Source organism: Canis lupus, chromosome 34 (assembly GCF_011100685.1).
Source record: "Canis lupus familiaris isolate Mischka breed German Shepherd chromosome 34, alternate assembly UU_Cfam_GSD_1.0, whole genome shotgun sequence".
Lineage (NCBI taxonomy): Eukaryota > Metazoa > Chordata > Mammalia > Carnivora > Canidae > Canis > Canis lupus.
Window position 1 is genome coordinate 999,599 of NC_049255.1, and position 25,994 is coordinate 1,025,592.

Sequence of the window (25,994 nt, forward strand, 5' to 3'; positions counted from 1 at the left end):
CGTGTCTGTCCTTTGATGTTCTTCAGGCACAGGTCAGTTCAGTTCAGTCCACCTTAGGGCTTATAGAGCTTTTTTTCCTAGAAAGTTCTGTTTCTGTGTTATCACATGGTTATTCCTTCTTGGCTTCCAGAACTTCATTTAAATGACCCTTTCAATTAGGTTTTCCTTGACCTCTGTTCCTCTCAACCATTGTATGTCACATTGCTCATTTTATCACTGTTCATTTATTTGTGCTCTACATAGATTCTGACCCCTCTCCCCTATCGAGCATGGAAGTTGTCTGAGGGCAGGGACATCTGCTCCATTTCTTTCTGTGTCTTCAGGGTTCACTAGCATATAATGGGTGTGCAATAAATATCTGTCAAGTAAATGATTTACTAGATCAAGTTTGATTAGTTGATTTAATGTCATGATTAATTAGTTTATTAACTTGATATTCTTAAGTGACCTTTGAATCCAATCATAGAGTTGAATTTTCCAAAGGCCCCAAATCTTTTTTTTGCCACACGAAGGTGTAGGAATGCAGCTTTTCTGTGCCTCTTTTATAAATTGCACATAACATGATGGGTGGCATTATATGGCTACAGTGTCTACATAGAACTAATTTTGTAGTTATACAGCACTAAATGTAATTAGTAAACTTGATTCAGGAAGTTATGCAGTTTACACAATTTTGTCTATTGAGAGATTTGAAATGATGTTTAAATGGAAATGACTTTGAAGAAGAGATGATGGAAGGAGGCTCAACTTTCTTCATAAAAATTATATGCCTGTGTCAACAATGTGGGCACCTGAGTTTGAGAATGGCTTAGTACTGGTTAAGAATGATCATAGAGCATGATAGCTCATTTTCTGAGCAAACAAAACGTAGGATAATAGTATTCTCAAGGAGACGAATTGCCTGATTTGTACTTTTTAGTTATAGACTGTGGCTTTGCAGGGTGGGAGGAAGCAGTTAATTCTGGAGATTCTTGAAATGGCAGATTGTGGTTTGATGTTTTATTTAAGACATGCAAGGCCTGGAAGATAGTTTTTTATCTCCAGATATTGCAACTATTTTCTTCCCAGGCTGTTTGGGTTCTGTTAGTGTTATTTATTTTCTGAGAAGACTCAAACTTTTCAATGAAAAATGTTCTAGTAAATGCTACTCTAGGCTTATATATATATATATATATCATATATATATATATATATAATGTCATTAGTAAAAAATTTTAAAGAAAATCTCCTACTTTTCAGATTTGGTTTTATTTTACATTTTTCTTTAGGAATATGTAAAACCTCATGAAAATGCTTTCTAAATGATTTCTCTGAATGCAGTAGGCAACATTATATTGCCTCTGATAAACATTAAGCAATGTGAATAATTAAATAAAGCTCCTTTTAAGTTGATTTTTGGGGAATGATTATACAGGTTTTACATTTAAAGATCATATTTAATAAAGTAATGCAAGAATATTTAAATATTGTCTTACATCTTTCATAACATTTTAGAGTATGGTTGCCACCATAAAGAAAAAGGAATATAATTTCTTAGACCAGCGGAAAATGGATTTTGACCAGGATTATGAAGAGTTTTGCAAGCAGACTTGTGACCTTCACGTAAGTCATATAATAAAATTCCTGTTGACAGTTGTGTGTTTATTTTTTCCATTCTGTATAATGCTGCTAATCATTAACCATTCAGAAGGGAGAGGCATCTTCATCACAAAGGTGACCCGATCATAATGCAGCCTGCATTTTGTGATTTCACATAAATAATTGAAGGCTCTTTTTTATGGATTAAAGGGTCATAAATACAGCTTTGGATAATGATCTGTAATCACAGACTTCTGCATGTCTTCCATCTTAGTTCTTAGAAAATTAACTTTCATTTTCTGTTGAAATGTGGGGTTATTAGAATATAGAAATTTGCTCCCATTTGTTTGTTACTTTATTTATTAAAAGATTTTATTTATTTATTCATGAGAGACACAGAGAGAGAGGCAGAGACACATCAGAGACCTAAGCAGGCTCCACGCAGGGAGCCCAATGTGGGACTCAGTCCCAGGACGGACCCTGGGATCATGCCCTGAGCGGAAGGCACACACTCAACCACTGAGCCACCCAGGTGGCCCATTGTTACTTTATAGCAATGATTATGACCAACTGTCTGGCAGATTGCAAAGGCAGGGTTGCAGCTGGCCTTAGAAACAGTGATATCAGGGCCCATTCAGCATTCGGGTCCTTCTTGGTCTGTAGGCTCTCTTTTCTTTCTGCCCTAGTCCCCCACCCCCACTCACTGCAGACCAGCCATCTTGACTTCCAGTCCATTGGGCAATGAGTGGCCATTAGCAACTTCTGAGAACGTATATTAGGACTAACTTCAGCTTCAAATCCATAAGGAAAGGGTTGGGTTGGCTAGTTAGTGGAGTGTCTAGCCCTGGGCCTGTGACCTGTGGGTTATGTGGTGGGGTTGGGACCTCTGTTGGAGGGAGGTTGGGGATGTTTGTCATTAAGAGGAGGAGGAGAATCAGGGAGAGTAAGGGAGGGAATGACCTCATAAGTGTGTACCGTAGTTCATATGCAGACTTTTTCATCCTATGCTCTTCTGATTATAAAAGGAAAATGACCATTTTGTTACTTCTTTTCCAAAATATTTGATTTGAAGTAAATTTCTATACTTCAAGGATAAAGAGCTCTGAGGGAGTGAGTTCAGTGATAAAAGGAATCACAATAAAATTAGCTAATTCTGTATGTTACTATCCTAAGCACTTTATGGGTATTAACCACTTAGTAATCACAATCATTTTGTAAAGTGGGTGCTGTTATTACCCTCTTTTGCAGAGGAAGAAAAGGCACAGAGAGGTTACATGACTTGCCCAAAGTCACAGGGATAACAATTGGTAGAGTCAGGATTAAATACAGGCAGACTGGCCCTAGGATTCAAGTTTTTAACTATTATGCTAGGAGACATGTTTCAGTTGATGGGAAAGTGTAGTGCCTATGATAATTTATGCAGTGACTTTTTTTTGGGGTGATTCAGACATAAGGATGGTGGATCTTGATCTCTTTTTGGAAACTGATGGGCAGTGGTAGTCCTGATTCTCTGCTCCCTCTGTGTTTCCCAAAAGCTCCAGGTCACATGGTACTTTAGTAGCTGTGTGTGGGATAGAGGTAGATGGGGAACACCTTTATGCTGTGTGTTATAAATACAGAAATAAATCATCTAGATTTGCCCTCAGAGCTCACAGAGATAGACATGTGATATGATTAAAATACAAATACATACATGTTAGAATAATGAGTACATCATTTAAAAAAAAAAGGAAAGTAGTGGCTAAAATGACCAACTATAACAGTATAATATTCTGATCTTATGCCTGGAAGTGAGGATTCAAAGATAAAGGGACATATTCCAAAGAAGTCCTAAGGATACTTACAGGGAGGACAGGCCAGTAATACAGGACATAATTGCAGGAGCCCATGAGGGTATGATGTGAGCCTAGGAGAACAACCCTACCTTCTGCTTGGCTGGCATTAGCAAAGGCTTCAGAGAGGAGGCTACACCTGTTGCTATAACAATATGTTGTCGAAGTACATAGATGGGGGATGCAAGAGGAATGGGGAGACCTTGTCAAGACTGTGCCCACTTTGGAGGGTGACAGAACATGAGAGACTCCTAACTCTGAGAAACGAACAAGGGATGGTGGAAAGGGAAGTTTGTGGGGGGTTGGGGTGACTGGGTGATGGGCACTGAGGGGGGCACTTGACGGGATGAGCACTGGGTGTTATGTTATATGTTGACAAATTGAACTCCAATAAAAAAAAAAAAGACTGTGCCCACTTTGTATAATACCAAGAATATAATTTTATAAATGCCCTTCAGTCTGATTTTAAAACATTAGTTGTAGATACTTACCCTATTTGCACTAATCTTTTTTTTTTTTTTTTTTAAATTCAACATATTGTTTATCTCGTCTTATACCTCAAACGTGGTCTACTTGTCTCTGGTTGGAAGATTGCTTTTTCTTTGACTTCTTTGTCCCTTTCAACATTCTCTCTCTCTCTCTTTTTAGATTTTATTTATTTTTTGAGAGAGAGAGAGAGAGAGAGAGAATGAGAAGTGGGGTAGAGGGAGAGGGAGAGAGAGAAGCAGACTGAGCAGGAAGCCAGATGTGCAGCTCAATCCCCAGATCTGGAAATCACAACTTGAGCTGAAGGCAGACACTTACCTGATTGAGCCACCCAGACGCCCCCTCCCTTTTTTAAAAAAGGATTTATTCATTTATTTTAGAGAGAAAGAGTGCACACACAAGTGTTGGGGAGGGGCAGAGGGAAAGGAAGAGAGAGAAGCATACTCCCCATTGAGCATGGAGTCCAATGCAGGGCTCAATCTCACGACCCTGAGATCATGCCCTGTGCTGAAATCAAGGGTTGGCTGCTTAACTGAGCCACCTAGGCGCCTTTCTTTTTAAAAATTCTTATTTTTAAGTAATCTCTACACCCAGTACAGGGCTCGAACTCACAACTCTGAGATCAAAAATCACATACTCTACCGACTGAGCCAGCCAAGCGCCCCTCCATTCTCTTTCTTTATCCAGCCCCTTTCTCCTTTAAATTACTTTAAATTACTTACCTACTCTCATGAATTCAGTCCTTGTTTCTATAAAATCAGGGGGAAAATACTGACCTCTCCACACCTCTTGTTGGAGTTGGGAGTTGGAGTGATGAACCTTGGAGAGAAGGGAAGGAGGGGACCAGAAACTGTGGTGTCTTCAAGATAAGGACTGGAGGGCATGGAGAGATGGTGGTACATGAGTGCCTTGGATCAAGGTTGTGTCCAGTGCTCAGAGCCTGGAATCTTATCCAGGGTGAGTTTGTGCTAGTGCTCACTGGTCCAAGAGAGGGAATGCCTTGGAACCAGGGGAGCAGTGGAAGTCTAGAAGGATACTGATTCCAGCAGGCAGAGTGAGGCAGTATTTAGTAAAGGACAAGTTGTTGAGATGCCAAGCTGAGATAAGAAAAAATTGAGTAGAACTTGAGAGCCCAGGACTAATAAGAGGACTAGTATGAAGATTCCATTGGCCAGACTCTACAAGACTATAACAATGGCCCAAGGAAGGGAAAAGAAGATGAATATAAGTTCTTAGATATTCATACAGAATTTAGCACAGGCCTTTGTGAAGCCACAGGGTAGAAAAGCAAGGAAAACCTCGTACAGGTATTAGGGCTCAGTAAAGTTGCTACTGTTTGAAGTTTGAGGGAGGGAATGTAAGCATTGCAAAGCATTGTTGTCTAGTTGTGCATGGTTTATACAAGTTTCTTGTTGTTGTTCACATACTGACAACATTTGAGTGTTTATTTAGGTAGGCTAGCCGTACTGTTCTTTAGTGCGGGACAGTTTTTCAATCCTAGCATGTGGCTTTGCAGAAGTAACATCTATCTATCTATCTATCTATCTATCTATCTATCTATCTATCTATCATATAAATTATATATATAATATATATATATATATAAATTATATATATAGTATATAAAGAGTATTCATATATAGTTGTAGTGGGAATAACGACAAGTATTGAGAACAAGAATACGTTGCCGTAAGTGTAGTGATCCTTCAACTTTGAGGTTTTGCTGAGTGGGGCAGAGAGCATTCCTATTTGCCCCCAGGTAGCAGTGTCTCTTCAAGTGTTGAGTGTTTCCAGTGTGTCCTGGATATTTCCAACTGGTTGTCTTGTCAAGTTACTTGTGTACAATCAAGCTGATCTTGGTATTATTCTTACTGCATGTGCAACTGGCTTCCCAGTTTTATCACAATGTAAGTTAATGACCCCTTTAGTTGTAGAGGCTCAAAACTTTGGTCTGGTAAAATTGAGAAAAAAAGGATTGATTGGAACTTTATCTTGAATATAAGACAGAAAATAATGTAACAATTTTTATGTCTTTGATTAACTCAATTTAGATTTTAGTGACAACTGTACCAAATCTCACAGTGAATAAAGAATAAATCACATGCTTTATTTTTTGGTGTAATTTTTTTTGAGGGGGCAGATTTGTACAATAGTGTAAGATATGTGAGGTTTGCAGGACAACCATAATGAAGATCATTTTGGAAAGTAGATTTGACAGCTTTATGAAAGATATTTCTTAAAACTTTGATGTTTAAGTCACTCCTTTTGAAATTCTCAGGAGTTATTTACTAATTTATTTTTCTGTAGTGGTCTTACAGCCATGGGCTCTGGACATGTTTCTGTAGAGTGGCTTTGCATTCCTCCTGCTGGGACCCCAGTGGTTTTGCCATTCCAGACTAGCTGTTATCTTAATTTCTTAGGTTAGACCCTCTCATCTCATGTGTAGTCTAAACTCAGACCGCTCCTGTAGGTGTGGCACAGACATAGGATTTCATTTGCTTTAGGGCAGGGGTCAGCAAACTATGCCCAAAGGCCAAATCCTGCCCTGCCTCTTTGTTTATAGCTTATCTATGGCTGCCTCTGCACATAGTGGTGAATGAGTAGTTGTGAAAGCTGCTCCACAAAGCTGAAAATAGTTGCTGCATGGACCTTTACAGGGGAAGTGTGGGATCACGATTGAGGCAGCCGGTATCATCCCTTCATGTCTCTAGGCAGATGGCAAGCCCTACTGCTGCTTTCCCCATCTTGTGGACACAATCACTGCTTGGACTGGGCTGCATTTCAAGGGCAACGGCTCTCTGCAAATACTCTGTTGAGAGTATTAGGACCTCACAGCTTCTCTACCCACGTTGTGATAAAACTCCAATGCTAACCCCCTGGCCCTTTATCTGACCCAAACCCATGGAGCCTGCCAAGGTGCCAACTCCTGTGACTGCTCTGGCTTTCAAGTCCCTCTTTCTTCTGGCTTCTGGGCATTTATATTTCAAGCTTGGGTGAATATTAAGTTTTCTGTTATATTTTCTGTTATATTATATGTGTTCATAGAGAATGGGGGGCTCTTTTGTCTTGCTGCTCAATAGGACTTCTTCCTCAATAATATTATAATAGTTTATGGTGACAGCTGTCGTGACTACACTTATGTGCTGAGCACTGAGTAATGTGTAGAATTGTCAAATCAATGTGTTGTACCTGAAACTAAGTGACATTGTATGTCAATTGTACTTTGATAAAAAAATGTATACCCTAAAATTTTTTTAAGAATGGGACTTTTCTCAATCTGAATTCATTGTTTACAATTAGATTTCATTCTATTTTAGAATGAGTTGCAGAAGTTCATGGATGTTACATTTGAAAGGATTCAAAACACAAATCAAGCTCTAAGGATGTTAAAGAAATTTGAAAGGTAAAAATTTGAAACAAATTCTGTTCTAACTTCTAAAACTGGGGCCATATGAACATAGTTTAGCTTACTTTATTATTGTTAATTATTATTTCATATTCTAATGGAAAGAAAATCCTTTCTTGTAATTCTGCATAACAGAGTCTCTGTTTTTAAGTTTTTCAGATGATTAGGAGTTTGTTTCATTGCCTGTTAGCTTTGAAGTACCTTGTAGCTGCCTATCATAATATTACTTAATGTTTAAGTAATTTGAAAAAATTCATACCAGGTTAATGATTTTGCCTAGATTTTAAGGATTGATACTATTTTTTTTTTTTTTTTAAATAAGCTCAATGGCCAACATGGGGCTTGAACTCATGACCCTGATATCAAGAGTTGCATACTCTACTGACTGAGCCAGCCAGGCACCATGATACTATTTTTTAAAACACTTTATTGAGGTACAGTGGATGGATTGATACTATTTTGTTTTTTTTTAAATGCCAAATATCTCATTCTTTTCCATTACCGTATTTTTAAAAAATATTTTATTTATTTAAGAGAGAGATAGAGAGAGAGAGATTGAGAGGTAGGGGAGGAACAGAGGGAGAGGGACAAGCAGACTCCATGCTGAGCATGGAGCCTGATGCAGGACTTGATCTCATGACCTTGAGATCATGACCTGAGCCAAAACCAAGAGTCAGTACTTAACCAACCAACTGAGCCACCCAGGCTCCCCTCCATTACTGTATGTTTTAAAATAAATCTTAATAAAGGAGCTTGCTAGGTATCTTCTTATTAATTCAAACCATTCACTTTTTTTTTAAATCAGATTGAATATACCTAATCTTGGTATCGATGACAAATATCGGCATATTCTTGCAAACTATGGGGCTGACATTGATATGATCTCCAAGCTGTATACAAAGCAGAAATGCGATCCTCCTTTGGCTCGAGATCAGCCTCCCATTGCTGGGAAGATTCTGTGGGCTCGTCAGCTCTTCCACAGGATTCAGCAACCAATGCAGCTTTTCCAGCAGCACCCAACTGTGCTACAGACGGCTGAAGCCAAGCCTGTGATTCGCAATTACAACAGGGTGGCCAAAGTCCTCCTGGAGTTTGAGGTTCTCTACCACAGGGCGTGGCTTGAACAAGTGAGTCTCTCCATATGTGCTCTTCATTATTTTTTTATTTTTTTTTATTTATGATAGTCACAGAGAGAGAGAGAGAGAGAGAGGCAGAGACACAGGCAGAGGGAGAAGCAGGCTCCATGCACCAGGAGCCCGACGTGGGATTCCATCCTGGGTCTCCAGGATCGCGCCCTGGGCCAAAGGCAGGCGCCAAACCACTGCGCCATCCAGGGATCCCCATATGTGCTCTTCAAAGATGTCTTCATTGTCAACTCAGTGGGAAACCCTCTGCTAGCATTAGACAGTTTTATTCCTGTAGAAAGTTGGATTTGTGGGTATTTCATAGGACAGGTTTGGTTGAATATAGGTAACCAGTCAAAGAATATGATATATCCATGAAGAAAAATGATTAATTTAAAAAAATTATAAGCCAGTTAACAGAAACTCATTTTTGTTTAATTTACAGACTCCCAAGGGAGAAAGAGGATACAGTTTATTGATTCTTTTACCTCATTGATTAGGATTTCTGTCTTTTTTCTATCCATTAAGTTCTGTAATGTGTCAGTAAATACTAGTATGTCTCTGTTAAACAAATTTTCTTTGGTTATACTATGTTCATCGAATTGTATTTCATACCCTACCAATGCTTGTATCTTTTTATAGATTGGCAGGAAGTATTTTGGAGGATAAAATTCAGCGATACAGGGCCTCTAAAATGAAATCTCATTTTCCTGGTTCAGCTTTTGGTGCCTGAGCCAATAATAGAGATGTCTCCATACTGGTATTCATTGTTTTTCTAAATAACTGAAAACTGAGTTTAATAGATTTTATGAAACTTTTATTAGGAAAAATAATGGAGTAGGCATGAAGGTTTTGGAGAGCTAAATGGCTTTTGAGAAGCCACCACTATTGCAGTGTCCCCGTATCTGTCAGGTGTGAGTCACAACTGCATTGCATCACTGCTGAGACCCCGAAGGCCGTTTTCTGAAAGTGATCTTAGAAGAAGAATGTTGTCTTTAATTTGAGAAGCTCAAATCCTCAAATACTTCCTGATTGTCATTCCCAGAAATGACTGAGCTAGATACCCTACGGAGGCATTGAATTTTCTACTAGTAAAAATGTTGATCTCTTCACACAGATTGAAGAAATTCACATAGGACTTGAGGCATCTTTATTGGTGAAGTCTCCATGCATGGGGGAATTGTTTGTAAATTTTGATCCTCAGATATTAACCTTATTTAGAGAAACAGAGTGCATGTCACAGATGGGGCTAGAAGTTTCACCATTTGCAGCTGCCCTGTTCCAGAAACGGGATGTATACAAAAAGAACTTCAGTAATGTGAAGGTATGGTCCTTTAATTTTCCCCTTTTCTGGCTAGCCCCAGTTTCTATTAAAAAAATCTGGTGGTATGTCACTGTTGAGGGGTAGCAAGTACCCAGAATGACTGGAGTGGAGATTGAGAAGGAATGAGACTGTAGGGTTGGCAAAGGCTAGGTCATCACTGATCTCGTAAACCTAGGAACAGGTTTGAATGCACCAGGAAGCCACTGTAGGAATTGGAGCAGGAGAAAAAGGCATGATTTTTAAAAAAAGATTTTATTTATTTATTCATGAGAGTCACAGAGAGAAGCAGAGACCTAGGCAGAAGGAGAAGCAAGCCCCTGGTGGGGAGCCTAATCTAAGATTCGATCTCAGTACCTTGGGATCACGACCTGAGCTGAAGGCAGACACTCAGTCATTGAGCTACCCCAGGTGCCCTGGCATGATTTTTTTTTAATAATAAAAATTGTTCTTGCTGCTGGGTAGAGAATAGATTTTAGGGAGATCAGAGTGTCCGTGTGAAGGCAACGTGCAAGGTGTACTGGTTGAGGTTGGAGATAATGGTGGCTTGAAGTAGGATGGCAGCTAAGTAGTAGATCAGTGGATTAGAGAAGAATGTTAATAGGCAGGTTCTGAGGGAACTCAAGGATGATTTCTTTGTGTTTGACGTGAGTGACTCAAACTGAATTTTGGATTTACTAAAGTAGCGCAATTGTGTATCACTCCATAGGTCATTTTCTGTCCACTTGCTCAGTAACATGCAGTGGCCCAGAATGAAAGTTCCATTTACAGACTGGATCTAGTATATTTTGGAGGACAGGAGGGAATCAATAATTTCCATCTGAAGTGTAAGGTGACTTTTAGATATCTAAATGAAGGTGTTATCCATGAAAGAGTTAAGTGGAAAAGTCAAAGTGGAAGGCATAGATTTGAGAGTTCTAAAAATATAGTTGGTATTGAGGGGCACTTGGCTGGCTCAGTCAGAAGAACATGCAACTATTTATTTATTTATTTACAACTATTTTTTAAAAATTATTTATTTATTTGAGAGAGAGAGAGAGAGATCACAAGAAGAGGAAGCTGCTGATGTTGAGAGAAAATCCCACTAAGCACAGGGCTGGATGCAGGACCAGATCCAGGACTCATGAGATCAGGACCTGACTCAAACCAGAAGTTGGATGCTCAACTGACTAAGCCACTTAGGTGCCCCATGATCATGCAATTCTTGATATTGGGATCATGAGTTTGAGCCCCACATTGGGTGTAGAGATTACTAAAACAAACAAAACTGAAACATAGTTGGTATTTAAAGTCATTGTCCTTGGTGAGATCTCCAAGGAAGAGAATAAAGATAGAGTAGTGGGCCTAGGCTAAGCTCTGGGTTGCCCCAGTATTAACAGGTCTGATAAAGGAGGACGCGTATGCAAATAAAATTAATGATTGGTCATTGAGGTGGGAGGAAAGCGTAAGGAAATTGTTGTGTGGGAGGGAGTGATCACCAGTGACAAATGCAACTCGAAGGATGTGCAAGATGAGTGCAGAGATGCAGCCATGATATTTGACAACATGGAAACCCTTGTTACAATTTTATAGTGGCTAATGTCATAGGATAAGGCCAATAAAGCCATGCCTTTGTGTAATGCCTTACATTTTAACCATTTTCTTGTTCATTATTCCACGTGATCTTTTTCACAACCATGTTACATAATGGGGATAGAATCCTATTATATTATCTTATGACAAAACCATTGTTCAGAGAAGTTAAATGACTTAGCCAAGGTTTTATATCTAGTAAGTAGCAGAAGTAGGACCTGAGCCCAGACTTGTAGTCTACTGTTTTCTACTCTTTTATGTTATATTAAAAAGCTAATGTTGCCAGTGGATTGACATTCCTCAAATGTAGACCCATCAAATACTGGTCAGCATGTTAGGATTTCTTTTTAGACTTTCTTGCCTATTAGGGAAACCACGTAGTCAATTTACATATTTGCAAAGAAAATAGCGTTTTTACTAAGAAATAATATTTATCAGAATATAATTTTGTCCACAGATTTATTATTTATTTATTATTTATAATTTTAGTTATCTGTTGGATGGTAACAACCAGCCTCAAAATGTAGTGGCTTAGAACAATTATTTCTTATATCTCATGATTTTGTGGGTATAGAGTTTAAGCAAGCCTTGGCTAGGTGATTCTTCTGTTCCTTGTGGTATTGACTAAGGTCATTTAGATTTGCTTGCAGATGTTGGTTCTGGAAGGTCCAAAGTGATTTCATTCTCTTGTCTGGGTGTTTGATAGGTATAGCCAGAAGTTTCACTCAGATGGGATTAAAGACTAGAGCATCTATGTGTGGTCTTTCAGTATGGAGGCCTCAGGGTAGTAGAATTTATTGTATGGGAATTCAGTCTAAGAGGGTACATTACAGTGAATACATAGGAAGTTGCATGGCTTTTAGGATAGCTTCATATGTCTTAGCATCACTTCTGTTGTAATTAGTTGGTTTCCATAAGTCCACCCAGATTCAAGGAGAGAGGACATAGATCCTATACCATGGAGGAAGGCGGGTCAAAAAATGTTTTAAAACCACTGCAGTTATAAATGACAATTCTAGCAAGTAAATTGTCATCTGGTTGACATTTATTATATCTTGGAGGTTGAAAGAGTGAAAAAGGTCCCTACCCAACACGAGTAGCTGGTAACAGCAGATCTTTTGGCAGGTTTGGGGGACCATCTCCAATGTTCCAGAGTTACTGTGCTGAATATTTTTTTAAAAGATTTTATTTATTTATTCATGAGAGACACAGAGAAAGGCAGAGGAAGAAGCAGGCTCCTACAGGGAGTCCAATGCAGGACTCGATCCCAGGACCCTGGAATCACTACCTGAGTGAAAGGCAGATGCTCAACCACTGAGTCACCCAGACATCCCACTGTGCTGAATATTTAACAGAGCTCTTAGGCTTCCACAGATACACTAAAGTAGATGAGAGATTGGTTTCTTCATCTTTTCCTTGGAATATAGTTCAAAAAGAAATGAGCCCGCGTAGACTAATAGGAGTATAGATTCTATGTCCAATTTGATCTGGATATAAACCATTATCATTGTGCAAATTATTTTACCCTTCTGAGCCTCAGTTTCTTATCTATAAAATGAGCAATATCTCATGGGGTTAATGGATTAAGGGGAGAAGTAGAAGGCCTGCTGATTTGCTTCCCAGATAGAATAAGTGATGGACATTGAAAAAAGATAAGCTGTGGACAAATGCGTCAGCAAATGTGTAGGTAGCCACTAATAGAACCACTCCAACATAGGCTTTCCTGAAGTGGCTTTCATGGAAATTGAAAGAATATAGAGAAATCATGGGAAGGTTTTTGTTATATGAAGAAAGGATTATGTGGTCCATTTGGGAAGTGTTGGGTTTAACAAAATTCACAGAAGTCCGTTGGGCTTCTTACTTCCTTCTTACAGTTTTCTCAGAATCATTAATATTGATTGTGATTGTACAAGAGGGAAGATAGTGTATACAGTGTTTTCCAAACTTATCTGTCCAGGGATCATTTTTCCTATAGAATCTTTTAGGGCGGGGATCCCTTGGTGGCTCAGTGGTTTGGTGCTTGCCTTCGGCCCAGGGTGTGGTCCTGGAGTCCTGGGATGAGTACTGCGTTGGGCTCCCTGCATGGAGCCTGCTTCTCCCTCTGCCTGTGTCCCTGCCTCTCTCCCTCTCTGTGTTTCTCATGAATAAATGCACAAAATCTTTAAAAAAAATCTTTTAGGGCTAGTATTTCAGGGAGAACATTTGGGCAAACATTGATTTAATGACAAAGTAATATCAACATGCACATTACAAATACGGACCTAAAAACAATAGTCTTTGAGAAGCATGTTAAAGTTACTTTCTTATAATTAATTATTGTTAATACTAACATTACCAAAAAAGGCTGGAAGTGCTTTTAGTCTTATTTAAAATGGTAACATATGGGGGATCCCTGGGTGGCTCAGCGGTTTAGCGCCTGCCTTTGGCCCAGGGCGCGATCCTGGAGTCCCGGGATCGAGTCCCGTGTCGGGCTCCCGGCATGGAGCCTGCTTCTCCCTCTGCCTGTGTCTCTGCCTCTCTCTCTCTCTTTGTCTATCATGAATAAATAAATAAATCTTAAAAAAAAATAAAATGGTAACATACGAACAAAATACTGACACAGTTCAATATTATACAACAAGTGAATTTCCATATAGGAGCAGAATCTATGAGTTTCTTTTTTTTTAATTTTTATTTATTTATGATAGTCACACACACACAGAGAGGCAGAGACACAGGCAGAGGGAGAAGCAGGCTCCATGCACCGGGAGCCCGATGTGGGATTCGATCCCGGGTCTCCAGGATCACGCCCTGGGCCAAAGGCAGGCGCTAAACCGCTGCGCCACCCAGGGATCCCGAATCTATGAGTTTCTAATCACAAATGCTCCTGATAACAGCTAATTAATATATTAGGGAAATATTGATTGATCATCTCCTACATACCAGGCACTGTTTCAGGTGCATTGAACAAAGCAGACAAAATTCTTGTTTTTATAGAAACTCTTGTCCTTTTATTCTAGTTGGGTAAGACAGCAAATAATGAACATAGTTACATAGTCTATTAGAAAGTGATAGGCATATGGAAAAAATAGAGCAGAACAAAGAGGATAGAGTGTGTTAGTGGTTTTTGGTGACGGTTTATAAATTTAAATAGGCATTCAGAATTGGCCTAATTGAGAAGATGGAATTTGAGTAATTATTTGAAGGGAATGCAAGGGCCCTGAGGCTGGGGGCCAGTAAGGAAGGTAGTAGGGCAGGAGTAGGTAAGAGATGAGAAGAATGATTACAGATAAGATCAGAGAAGTAATGGGGACCAGCCTGGGTAGATCTTTGCGGACTCACATAAGAAATTATAGCCCTACATGAGATGGGAATGCATGTGGCCATGTAAGCAGAAGAGTTAAATAATCTGATTTACATTTTGAAATGATCTCCTTTGCTGCTAAATGAACATGGACTGTAGGAGGCGTTAGTGGTAGCAGGGAGACAATGGTAGACCATTACAATAATTTAGAGGAAAGTCAGCAATGGTGGGAGCAGTGCATATGGTAAGGAGGTGAGATACAGATCTTTTGAATATGGAGCAAACAAGATATCCTGATGGATTACCTGTGGGTGTGCAAGATAGGAGCCACCACTGGATGGGATAGAGAATGCTGTGAGCAGGGAAGATTTTGGGGAAAAACAAACTTTCAGTTTTGGATATGCTGAATTTGAAATGTCTTTTATATATTCAGTTGGCGATAACTAATAGACTTTCATCATATATGAATCTAGACTTTAGGAGTGAGATCTGGGCTGAGACGTGAATTTGGTTGTCTTTGGCGTATGGGTGGTACCTAAAGCCATGACACTTAACATCAATGCTGGTTCCTGATTCCTTGTATGCTTTGGGTCTTACATCAAAGCTCAGCCTATGATTTCAGGAATAGGTTGAGGCAGACTTCTGGTGACCCCAGTACTTTGGGTGATGAGTATGTTCCACAGAAGGTGCCTGGAGGAGCAGGCTGTGCATGGTGCCAGTGTACAAAGTGGAATGAGTGAGCCTCAGGATGTATTGGCTAAGGCATTGGTAACTTGGTTTAGAAAAGTCACTTGACCTTAGGACACTTCTCCCCTTTTAAACTGGGTAAAGGGTGAGAAACTCCTACTCTAAGTTTTTTCTTTTCTTTAGCTGTTTTATATTGGATTAGGAATTTATATTTATGGAGATATTTCTCATCTGCTCTATTCTGGTTTTGTTTTGGCCACTTTACCTGCCAGGCTGCTTATTGGAGCCCTACAGCTGGACTCTAAATAAAAGTCAACCTTTTGGATTAAAAAAAAGATATTAAAAGTACAATATTAATTGATCATTTAACCTCCATTTCATTGTAGATGATGCTGGCTGAGTATCAGAGAGTGAAGTCAAAAATGCCTCCCACCATTGAGCAACTGATGGTCCATCATTTGGCGAAAGTGGATGAAGCTCTCCAACCTGGTCTGGCTGCAATCACTTGGGCTTCACTGAACATTGAAACATACTTAAAAAATGCTTTTGCAAAGATCAGTAAGTCTGTCTGAATGGTTATTATTTCTCATTTTGAAAGGCTGAGTTCTTAATGTCTATTGTATAATTTCTTCTAGATACTGTGATATAAATAATGAAATGGGAGTGTTGTTCATAAGCTGTTCCCTAGGAAATTTTACCAAACTACATGAACTCATTCATTTCCTGGAAACTATACATACTCACTTTTTAATTTTATCCCCAGAGATAACCTACATTTAAAAATTATACTTATTGTTGGACACTAGACTTTTTATATAAGATGGTCGGGTAAAGTTGGAAAACTGATCCCAAAATTCTGAGTGAATTCTAATGTGGTAGAGATGCAAGCAGAAAGAGTGAGTTTAGAACCCAGTTCCTTTGCCTCTAAACCAATAGTCTTTCCAAAATACATCTCCCTGGGAACCAGAACAGGAGGAAAGAGGCTAACATTCTAGAAGGAGGTATTTATAAAAGGTATCAAAACTTCTTAGTACGAGTTTTCACAACCAAATGAGAAGGCTACCAAGGTAGATTTTAGTACTCTTCTCCCTAGAGAATATTAGGATTGGAATGTTTACATTTGGAAGTTTTATTACTATGCTAGGTGGAGACAGGACCTAATTTCTAAAAAAGCTCTCCTTAGTTCTTTGATTCTGTTTTCTTTTTGTGATTTAAGTGAAATATTTGAGATTGATGTCAAACAATTGATGTCAGATTGAGAAGAGTCCCAAAATGACTCTTAGGGAGTTGAAAATTAAAGTATCAGCTGAGATAGTTCCTTGTGGAGGCCTGGGGGAGAATTCTTTCCGGCAACCAGAGTCCCCATACAACCTTTGGCTCATGGTCACTCTGTCCTCAAAGCCAGCAGCATAGTATTCTTAAATCTCTTTCTCTCTGTTTCTCTGCTTCCATAGGCACATTGTCTTCTGACTTTCCTGCCTCCCTCTTATAAAGACTCCTATGGCTACACTGGCCCCACCTAGTGTAGATAACTCCCACCTAGATAATTTAGGACAGTTACTACAACTCAAGATCCTTAACTTGATCATGCAAAGTCCCCTTTGCCATATCATGTAGCATTCACAGGAGAGTAAGACATGGACATCTTGGGGGGGGGGGTAGATCACAGATGTCCTTCAGAAACTCTAAAGAATTATATTCAGCACGTATACTCACTAATGTATTGGCTCTCTTTTAGTAGGAAATAAGGTTACCAGGCAGAACTTTTTGGTATTTTGGTTTTAGCTCAGAAATGATTGAAAACCTTTAGGGCCTTATTCTTTAGAAAGCAAAGGTATGTATTTAAGGGAGTGTATAACATCTTTGATACATCATGAGTATATAGCATGGACTTCTCTGCATTCAATTTTAATTTCATTCCCCAGACAAAAGCAATAGCAGGAAAAAAAAAAGAATTCACTCTATCTGTTGAAGCTGTATTACAGCTTAATATAGCTCCTTAGATGGAGCTTTATTAACCGTCATTCCTACTTTTGATATAAAAGTGTTAATTTCCTCTAGAATTGACCTTTCTGTCTATGGAACTTAGTGTTCAATATTACTTTAGCACAACTTTAAAAAATATACCTTATAATAGTAACTGTAAAAGAAAACTCGAGGGAATTTCACATCAATAATATCTGTTGGGGTGCCTGGGCTGGCTCAGTTGGCAGAGCATGTGACTCTTTATCTCGAGGTTGTTGAGTTTGAGCCCCACATTGGGTATGGAGGTTACTTAAAAATAAAATCTTAAAAAAGAATATCTGTTGAAGGGGCATCTGGGTGGCTCTGCTGGCACCTGGGTGGCTCTGCTGGTCATGCTGTCTGCCTTCTGCTCAGGTCATGCTCTTGGGGTTCTGGGATCGAGCTCTGCATCGGGCTCCCTGCTCAGCTGGAGTCTGCCTCTCCCTCTCCATCTGCCTCTCGCCCAGCTCATGCTCTCTCTTGCACTCTCTCTCTCTCACTCTCAAATAAATGAAAAAAAATCTTAAAAAAAGAATATCTGTTGAATACCTCCTGTGGAATAGGCACAGAGCTGTGTTGAAGAAGCAAGGATGACAAAGAGGAATTCCAGAAGGAGAAAAGACACATGACAAGTAGGCAGTATGGTACATGTGGTGTTGGAAGGATGCTCGGGGGTCAGTGCCAGTGAAGGAGGAGGAGGCCCCTGGAAATACGTGCAGATTCCCAGTAAGCATCCTGCAGGAGCTGCATTCAAGCCAGCTCTTTAAGTCTGAGTCAGAGTGAGGTAGGTGGAGAGAGTCAGAGCTGGAAGTCAGTTAGAGGAAGGACAGTGTGTGCAAAAACCTAGTGAGAAATAGCAGTCTGGAGCGACTTTAATCCTGGTTTCACTACTGTAGTTTAGTTGTGTGCATTTTTATTTATTTATATTTATTTATTTATTTATTTATTTATTTATTTATTTATTTATTTTTACGTAGAAAAGCAATTTATTCCATTATAAGCACTTACACAGTTAGTCATGGGGAGTAACAGGCCTGCTGGTGAAACAGGTCACCCAAAATAGAGATGGTACCAAACTAGTGGTCAAGGACTAACTCCTAAAAAAAAAAAAAAAAAAAAAGCAACTCTTATCCAGGATTATTTTAATTTTAAAAACAAATACAAGCTATCAATTCACTCTTCTCAACTCAACTGGACAGTCTACCTGTGGTATAACTGTCAGGTAAAAACATACATCTTTACAACTTGGTGGTCCCAAGTTTTAAAAAAAAAAACATTTCACAGAAAGGAAAGAAATATGAAAACAGCTCAAGAAATACACTAACAAGCAAAAATATATGGGGAAAGAGGAACACATAGTTTTGACTTAACTGAAGAAACTGAGAGGAGACTGGTCTACATAGGAAAATGTGCATCCTGGAAAGTCAGGTGTGAAGTTTTTAGAATAGGAATTTATATGACTTGAATCTCCCCTATTTCCTGAATAAAAACGACATCTTGTGGTATTTATACTTCATGGCTCAGACACCTACCTCACTTGGCTCTATTCCTTCCTCACTTTAGCCTTTACTTAAAGGAGTCTGAAAAACTTGGGGATATGGCCTAAGAAGAAAAATAACCACACACAATATTCCCCTTTCTGTGGCTACTTAGACCTTTGTTACTAGAAAATTCCTGAAGAAAATTTAAATATAAGTCTGTGGCTTTAGTGAATCAAGTCCCCCAGTTAATATTTAGAAAACACCCTCTGTTTGGGCTAATAACATTGTTGATGGTACCTATCACAGAGGGATAGCCAAACAAAGTCTGTGTCTCAAAACCAGTGTTAAATCAATCTCAGGGTTGAGAGGAAAAAAAAAGGGGAGTCTAAAATCACAAGAAGTGCAGACATATCTAGGACCCTTGTCCTTCTGGATCCACGCTTCCTTCAGGGTCTTCATCATTATAAATGTTCTCTGCCATTTGCCACACTTGCATGATATTATCTTCTGATACAGAACAAATCACCCAAGGTTCATTGGGATTCCAGGAGAAATCAGATATCTTGGCAATGTGACCACCGTGAATAAACAACAATTCTGGTGGCCCATCTTCTGCATCTTCTGGGGATTGTTCCTCTCCGATTTTACTTAAATCCCAGACATTCAGTCTGCGATCAGTACCACTGGAAGCCAAAATAGTCTCATTGTGAGGAGACCACTGAATCTGGAATATTTCATCCTTATGTGATTCAAAGGAATGCAACTTAAGTTTCAGATTTCTTAGATCCCACAAGGCAACAGTCTTGTCGGCTGATCCTGTGGCAAGAATGAACTCACTATAAGGATTGAAAGATAGGCAGTTCACTTCAGCAGTGTGAGCATCAACTGAGTGGCTTGGTTTGGAAGTATTGTTTGAACGAGTATCCCAGATCATAAGTTTCTGATCATCACCAACTGACCCAAACAGAGACTCATGAAGCAGATGCCAGGAAACATCTTCTACTACTGCTGTATGCCCTGTAAAGATGGTCTTCGCATCCACAACTTTTCCTTCCTTTGGAACAGCACTGATGTCCCAGAGGCAGATGGTGTGGTCATCTGAAGCACTAAGTAAGTGCCCACTGAGATTTAGGTTCCAAGAAAGTCCATAGCCTTCCTTCTGATGTCCACGGAGACGCAAGTCTGGGTTGCACTCTCCAGAAAGGTCTGGTTTGGAAGGATGTTTTGTATAGTCAAAAACAAGAACATCACTGGATGGAGTCTTTCTTGCAATGATGCAAGGGTTCTGGGGCATATAACGTGCCCGGTTCACTTCTCCTTCATGGTTGATTTTGATTTCTATTTCAATTTTTCCACTAACTGAGCCAAAACCTCCAAATTCTCCTTTCTCACTGTCGTAGTGTGAAGCATCAAACTGAGCATCATCGTTAGGAGCTGCACACTGGCTATCACAAGATGGTTTTGTTCATCCGACGTGTGTGTTCCCAGGACAAGTCGATGAATGCTGAAGTCTTTCCCTTCTGGTCTGGTTACATCTGGAAGCCACTGTGCAGTTAGGCTAGGCCACTCCAGAGCATGGGTCATCACCAAATCGTAAAGAAAAGGGGTGTTCTTTTTCCATATTTTGTACTCTTCGTTGATCACACGTTCCTCTACTGCGTCATCAAAGGCTGCTTCCTTGTGGGCCATGGCGGGCAGGCGAGCCGGGGGGATCCCGGGGTCGAGCGCTGTGGGAGGGGCGGGGAGGCTACCTGTGTGCATTTTTATAAAAGAGATTTAGTTGAGAGAGAGAGCATGCATGAGAGCAGGGGGTGGGGAGGGGCAGTGGGGGAGGGAGAGAGAGAATCTCAAGCAGAGCCTGGAGGAGGCTTCAGCTCATGACCCTGAGATCACCACCTGAGCCAAAACCAAGAGTCGGAGGCTTAACCAACTGCCACCCAGGTGCTCCAGTCATGTGCATTAAAAAAAAAAAACAAAATGCTTAATCTCTTTCATTCACTTTTATTTTTTCCAAAGAGGACCTGGAATTGCTGCTTGACAGAGTCAATGATCTGATGGAGTTCCGCATTGATGCTGTTCTGGAAGAAATGAGCAGCACGCCACTTTGCCAGCTGCCCCAGGAGGAGCCACTTACCTGCGCAGAGTTCCTTCAAATGACAAAGGTTATTAGGAAATAGATGCTTTTTTTTTTTTAAATTTATGATAGGCACTCACACACACACACAGAGAGAGAGAGAGAGAGAGAGAAGCAGGCTCCATGCACCGGGAGCCCGACGTGGGATTCGATCCCAGGTCTCCAGGATCGCGCCCTGGGCCAAAGGCAGGCGCCAAACCGCTGCGCCACCCAGGGATCCCAGGAAATGGATGCTTTTATTAATTTTTTTTTGAGAGAGAGTGTAAGAGGTGGGGAGGAGCAGAGGGAGAGGGAGGCACCCTCTGCCTAAAATGACCCAAATTCCATATACCCAGAAGGAAGACAGATATGCAGCTTTAACCGCACTGTTTGTGCAGGCGGTATAGACACAGTGAGCCAGTCTGACCAGCTGGGGAGCCTTGGGAACCTTCCCGACATCCAGGCCTCCAGACACCAGCCAGAGACCAACCTGGCAAGCAGAATAGCAGTCAGGCCTGTCATTGTAACTCTTTCCTGCATATGGGGTAATCTTCAGTTTACATTAAATTACTATTAGGTAAACAAAATTAAATGTCTGCATTTTAGAAATTCCAGTTTCTTCCTTTTCTCAGATTCATGAACTGTGTCTAGACCCCAATCTCCCCTAGTGCCCCTGCTCATTGGTCATGAGTTTTTTTTTCTGGGGGGAGGACATGGGGTCAGGGAGTTGGGTGATTCCATGTGTCATTTGCTTTGTGCTATAGGAATCAAGGTCATTAGCTGAGTATGTGGGAGAGGATGGTGTAAAGATTTGAGGACACAGGATTTGAGGATACAGCTGTTATGGGGCCTGGTAGAGGAATGTGACTATAGCCATGTAGAATAATTGCCTGGGTAGCATTAGGGGCCTGACTGAATTTGGGGACCATGGATTCCCAGTACAAGGCACCTGCATTGCCTTGACCTGTGCATGCAAGTGGAGAGGGTTGGTTACCTGGTTCATGTGGGTTGGGCTTCTCCTGGGTGGGGCAGTGGAAGGCTGAGAGAGTGATGGAAGTGAAGATTTTGACAAAAGAATGGTTGAAGTGAGAAGCCATGTTGTTAGGCAATGGTGTGTAGAGTGAGGGGATTTAAGATCCAGACTTTAAAAAATATTAGCGATCTCTTAGAGAACAAGGAGCTGGTTTCTATGGAATGAGATGAGCAAGCTTGGCAAATGTAGATCTTATGATTCTGTGTGATTTGCTGACCAATAATAAAAACAAATACTTTCTGAGTATTTACCAGTCACAATTCTAGTATTTTACATATGTTACCTTATGAAATACTCCCACAACATAGGTAGGTTTTACCATAATCACCACTTTTCAGATTGGGAACCAGAGATTTTCCAGAATCATACAAAGCTAGGATTTGAACCCAGGGATTTTGGTGTCAGAATCTATACTTGTTACTGGATGGTGCTAACCCTATCCCATCCCTTACCCAGTCTCTGACCTGCCTCTTTTTCATAATTGTCTCAAGGCTAGGGATGGAGGTTGATAGTTAGGTGAAGTTCTGAGTTGGGAGTGAAGTTCTTATTTTGTATTTTATTTGATGATAAAGGAGTTTAATAGTTTATTTCAGGACACATCAGAATGTTCCTATGTTAATTTTATCAAAATGCCATGTGCCCTGCAGCAGTGGAGTAGAGGTCAAAGTCATTGGTGATGAGGAAGTAAATGAGCCATGAAGCTGATGTTTGGAGTAGATGGTCCATGAGGACATTAGAAGAGTCTAAAAATGAGTAATGGTAGGACTTGGAAAGGAACTGGAGACTGTGACCAACTAACAGAGTCTATTATTGCATGGGCTTATTGTCCAACTAAGTGGTAAATCACTGACTGCCTACACCATCTGTCTCTATCTAAACCTGTCCATCCATCATCCATCCATCCATCCATCCATCCATCCATCCATCCATCCATCCATCCATTATCTATCTGTCTCTCTGTCTCTACAGAATCGATCACAGTGGCCCAATCATATTCGTTCATGTTTGTTAAATCTCATTCTTGAGAAACATAGAATCTCATGGGAGGGGAGAGGAATCTCTGAAATTAATTAGAGGCTGGATGTGGCTTGTTGCCAAAGGTGAGGAGAGAAGGAAGCCTAGCTAGGGCAGATTGATGTGAAATAAAGGACACTTCATGCAAAGAGAGGCTGCTAATAAACTTTCGGAGGTATTTCCCCCACTGTTTGAGAAGTTAAGTGTAATTTTGGTCTACCTGTGGGGTTCCAGTTGGTTTCCTATGTTTGATGCATTCTTTTATGGGATGCCTGCTCTGGGTTTGTGTGACTTGTGGGGCCAAACATCGTTGGAGGCTAAAATCATCTAGACACTGAATCTATGGCCTTATTACTGTTAACTGATATGGTCTCAAGAGCTAGATAAACAAATATGACACCCTGGTAATTGTTTTTTTTTTTTTTTTTTTTGGTAGGACCTTTGTGTAAAGGGTGCTCAGATATTAAATTTTAAAAGCTCATTAGTGGAGGAAGCAGTGAATGAGCTAATAAATATGTTGCTGGATGGGGAAGTTCTATCCAAAGAAGAAAGTGACAAAGTATCTGATGCGAATAGGGCTGATTCAAAAACTGAAAGTTCAGGTAAGAAATGGGGTCATGGAAGGGTCTTATTTTTTTTAGGACATTACTGAAAACTAAAATTTCATTTTCTACATAGTGATTAATTTCACACTTCTGTAAACACTCTCCTAGGTTTATAAGGACAATTATAAATTCAAAATTATAATTCTGAGCATATTGCCATTCATCCTATTATTTTTAAAATTTTATTTAAATTCAGTTTGCCAACATAGAATATAACACTGAGTGCTCATCGCATTACATGCCCTCCTTAGTGCCCATTGCCCAGTCACCCCATCCCCCCACCCACCTTCTCTCCAGCAACCCTTTGTTTGTTTCCCAGAGTCAGGAGTCTCTCATGATTTGTCTTCCTCTCTAATTTTTCCCCACTCAGTTACCCCCCTTCCCTTATGGTCCCTTTCATTAGTTCTTATATTCCACATGTGAGTGAAACCATATGATAATTGTCTTTCTCTAATTGACTTATTTCACTCAGCATAATACCCTCCAGTACTATCCACGTCAAAGCAAATGGTGGGTATTCGTTCTTTCTGACAGCTGAGTGATATTCCATTGTATATATAGACCACATCTTCTTTATCCATTCATCTGTTGAAGGACACCTCAACCCTTTTCACAGTTTGGCCATTGTACATTGCTGCTATGAACATTGGGGTGCAGGTGTCCTGTCATTTCACTACTTCTGTATCTTTGGGGTAAATCCCCAGCAGTGCAATTGCTGGGTCGTAGGGTAGCTCTATTTTTTAACTTCTTCAGGAACCTCCACACAGTTTTCCAGAGTGGCTGCACCAGCTTGTATTCCCACCAGTAGTGCAAGATGGCTCCCCTTTCTTCACATCCTCTCCAACATTTGTTATTTCCTATCTTGTTAATTTTCACCATTCTCACTGGTGTGAGGTGGTATCTCATTGTATTTCTCTGATGGCAAGTGATGCGGAGCATTTTCTCATGTGCTTGTTGGGCACATGTATGTCTTCTCTGGTGAAATTTCTTTTCATGTCCTCTGCCCATTTCTTGACTGGATTGTTTGTTTTTTGGATGTTTAGTTTGATAAGTTCTTTATAGATCTTGGATACTAGTCCTTTATCTGATATGTTATTTGCAAATGTCTTTTCCCATTTTGTATGTTGTCTTTTAGTGTTGTTGACTGTTTCCTTTGCTGCGCAGAAGCCTTTTATTTTGATGAAGTCCCAGTAGTTCATTATTGCTTTTGTTTCCCTTGCCTTTATAGATGTGTCTTGCAAGAAGTTGCTGTGGCTGACATCAAAAAGGGTGCTGCCTGTGTTTTTCTCTTGGATTTCAATGGATTCCTGTTTCACATTTAGATATTTCATCCATTTTGAGTTTAGCTTTGTGTTTGGTGTAAGACAGTGGTCCGGTTTCATTCTTCTGCATGTGACTGTTCAATTTTCCCAACACCATTTATTGAAGAGAGTTTTTTCCCATTGGATATTCTCTCCTGCTTTGTTAAAGATGAATTGACCATATAGTTGAGGGCCCATTTCTGGGTTCCCTATACTGTTCTGATCTATGTGTTTGTTTTTGTGCCAGTACCACTTGTCTTGATGGTCATAGCTTGGTAATACAGTTTGAAGTCAGGCATTGTGATGACCGCAGCTTTGTTTTGTTTTTTTTTTTTTAACATTCCTTTGGCTACTCAGGGTCTTTTTTTGGGATTATTTGTTCCAACTCTGTGAAGAAAGTCCATGCTATTTTGACAGGGATTGCACTGAATGTATAAATTGCTCTGGGTAGCATTGATATTTTCACAATATTTATTCTTCCAATCCTCAAGCATGGAATGTTTTCCCATCCCTTTGTGTCTTCCTTAATTTCTTTCCTAAGTGTTTTGTATTTATTAGAGTACAGATCCTTTACCTCTTTGGTTAGGTATTCCTTCCTAGGTATCTTAATGGTTTTTGGTGTAGCTATAAATGGAATTGACTCCTTAATTTCTTTTTCTTCTGTCTCATTGTTAGTGTATAGAAATGCAACTGATTTCTGTGCAAATTTTGCATCCTGCCACATTGCTGAATTGCTGTATGAGTTCTAGCAATTTTGGGGACAAGTCTTTTGGGTTCTCTATATACTGTATTATGTCATCTGCAAAGAGGGAGAGTTTGGTTTCTTTTTTTGCCAATTTGAACCTTTTATTTCTTTTTGTTGTCTGATTGCTGAGGCTAGGACTTCTAGTACTATGTTGAACAACAGTCATCCCATTATTTTCCTTATCAGTAGAGTAGGATGGATGATGGGTTGGAATTACCATTGGAGCACATCTGTCTATACTAAAGCAAAGCTTTTGTGGGACAGATGAAGACACTGAGAGGCAGAGAAGGAAAGTGCTTCTCCCAAGACTTTATGGCTATTGATGGAAGAGAGAACATCAGAACCCAGGTCCCTGAGGTCTGATCTTGCTTTTACAGCCCTAGCTCCCACCTCTCCTCCTGTTTCCTCA

At 40.0% G+C, this 25,994-nt stretch overlaps 1 protein-coding gene and 1 pseudogene across 1 annotated transcript in view; one reads left to right on the top strand and one right to left on the bottom strand.

Moving 5' to 3' along the window:
* The window catches only part of DNAH5 (dynein axonemal heavy chain 5), a 295,211-nt gene that overhangs the window by 95,329 nt on the left and 173,888 nt on the right, over positions 1-25,994 (top strand). Inside the window, exons 12-18 of the mRNA XM_038583304.1 lie at positions 1,495-1,602; positions 7,214-7,299; positions 8,108-8,429; positions 9,544-9,750; positions 15,676-15,847; positions 20,791-20,936; positions 23,371-23,536. Of these exons, the coding sequence (XP_038439232.1) occupies positions 1,495-1,602; positions 7,214-7,299; positions 8,108-8,429; positions 9,544-9,750; positions 15,676-15,847; positions 20,791-20,936; positions 23,371-23,536 (1,207 nt within the window). The remainder of the gene's footprint in view (positions 1-1,494; positions 1,603-7,213; positions 7,300-8,107; positions 8,430-9,543; positions 9,751-15,675; positions 15,848-20,790; positions 20,937-23,370; positions 23,537-25,994) is intronic.
* On the bottom strand, positions 19,099-20,511 carry LOC606802 (annotated as a pseudogene).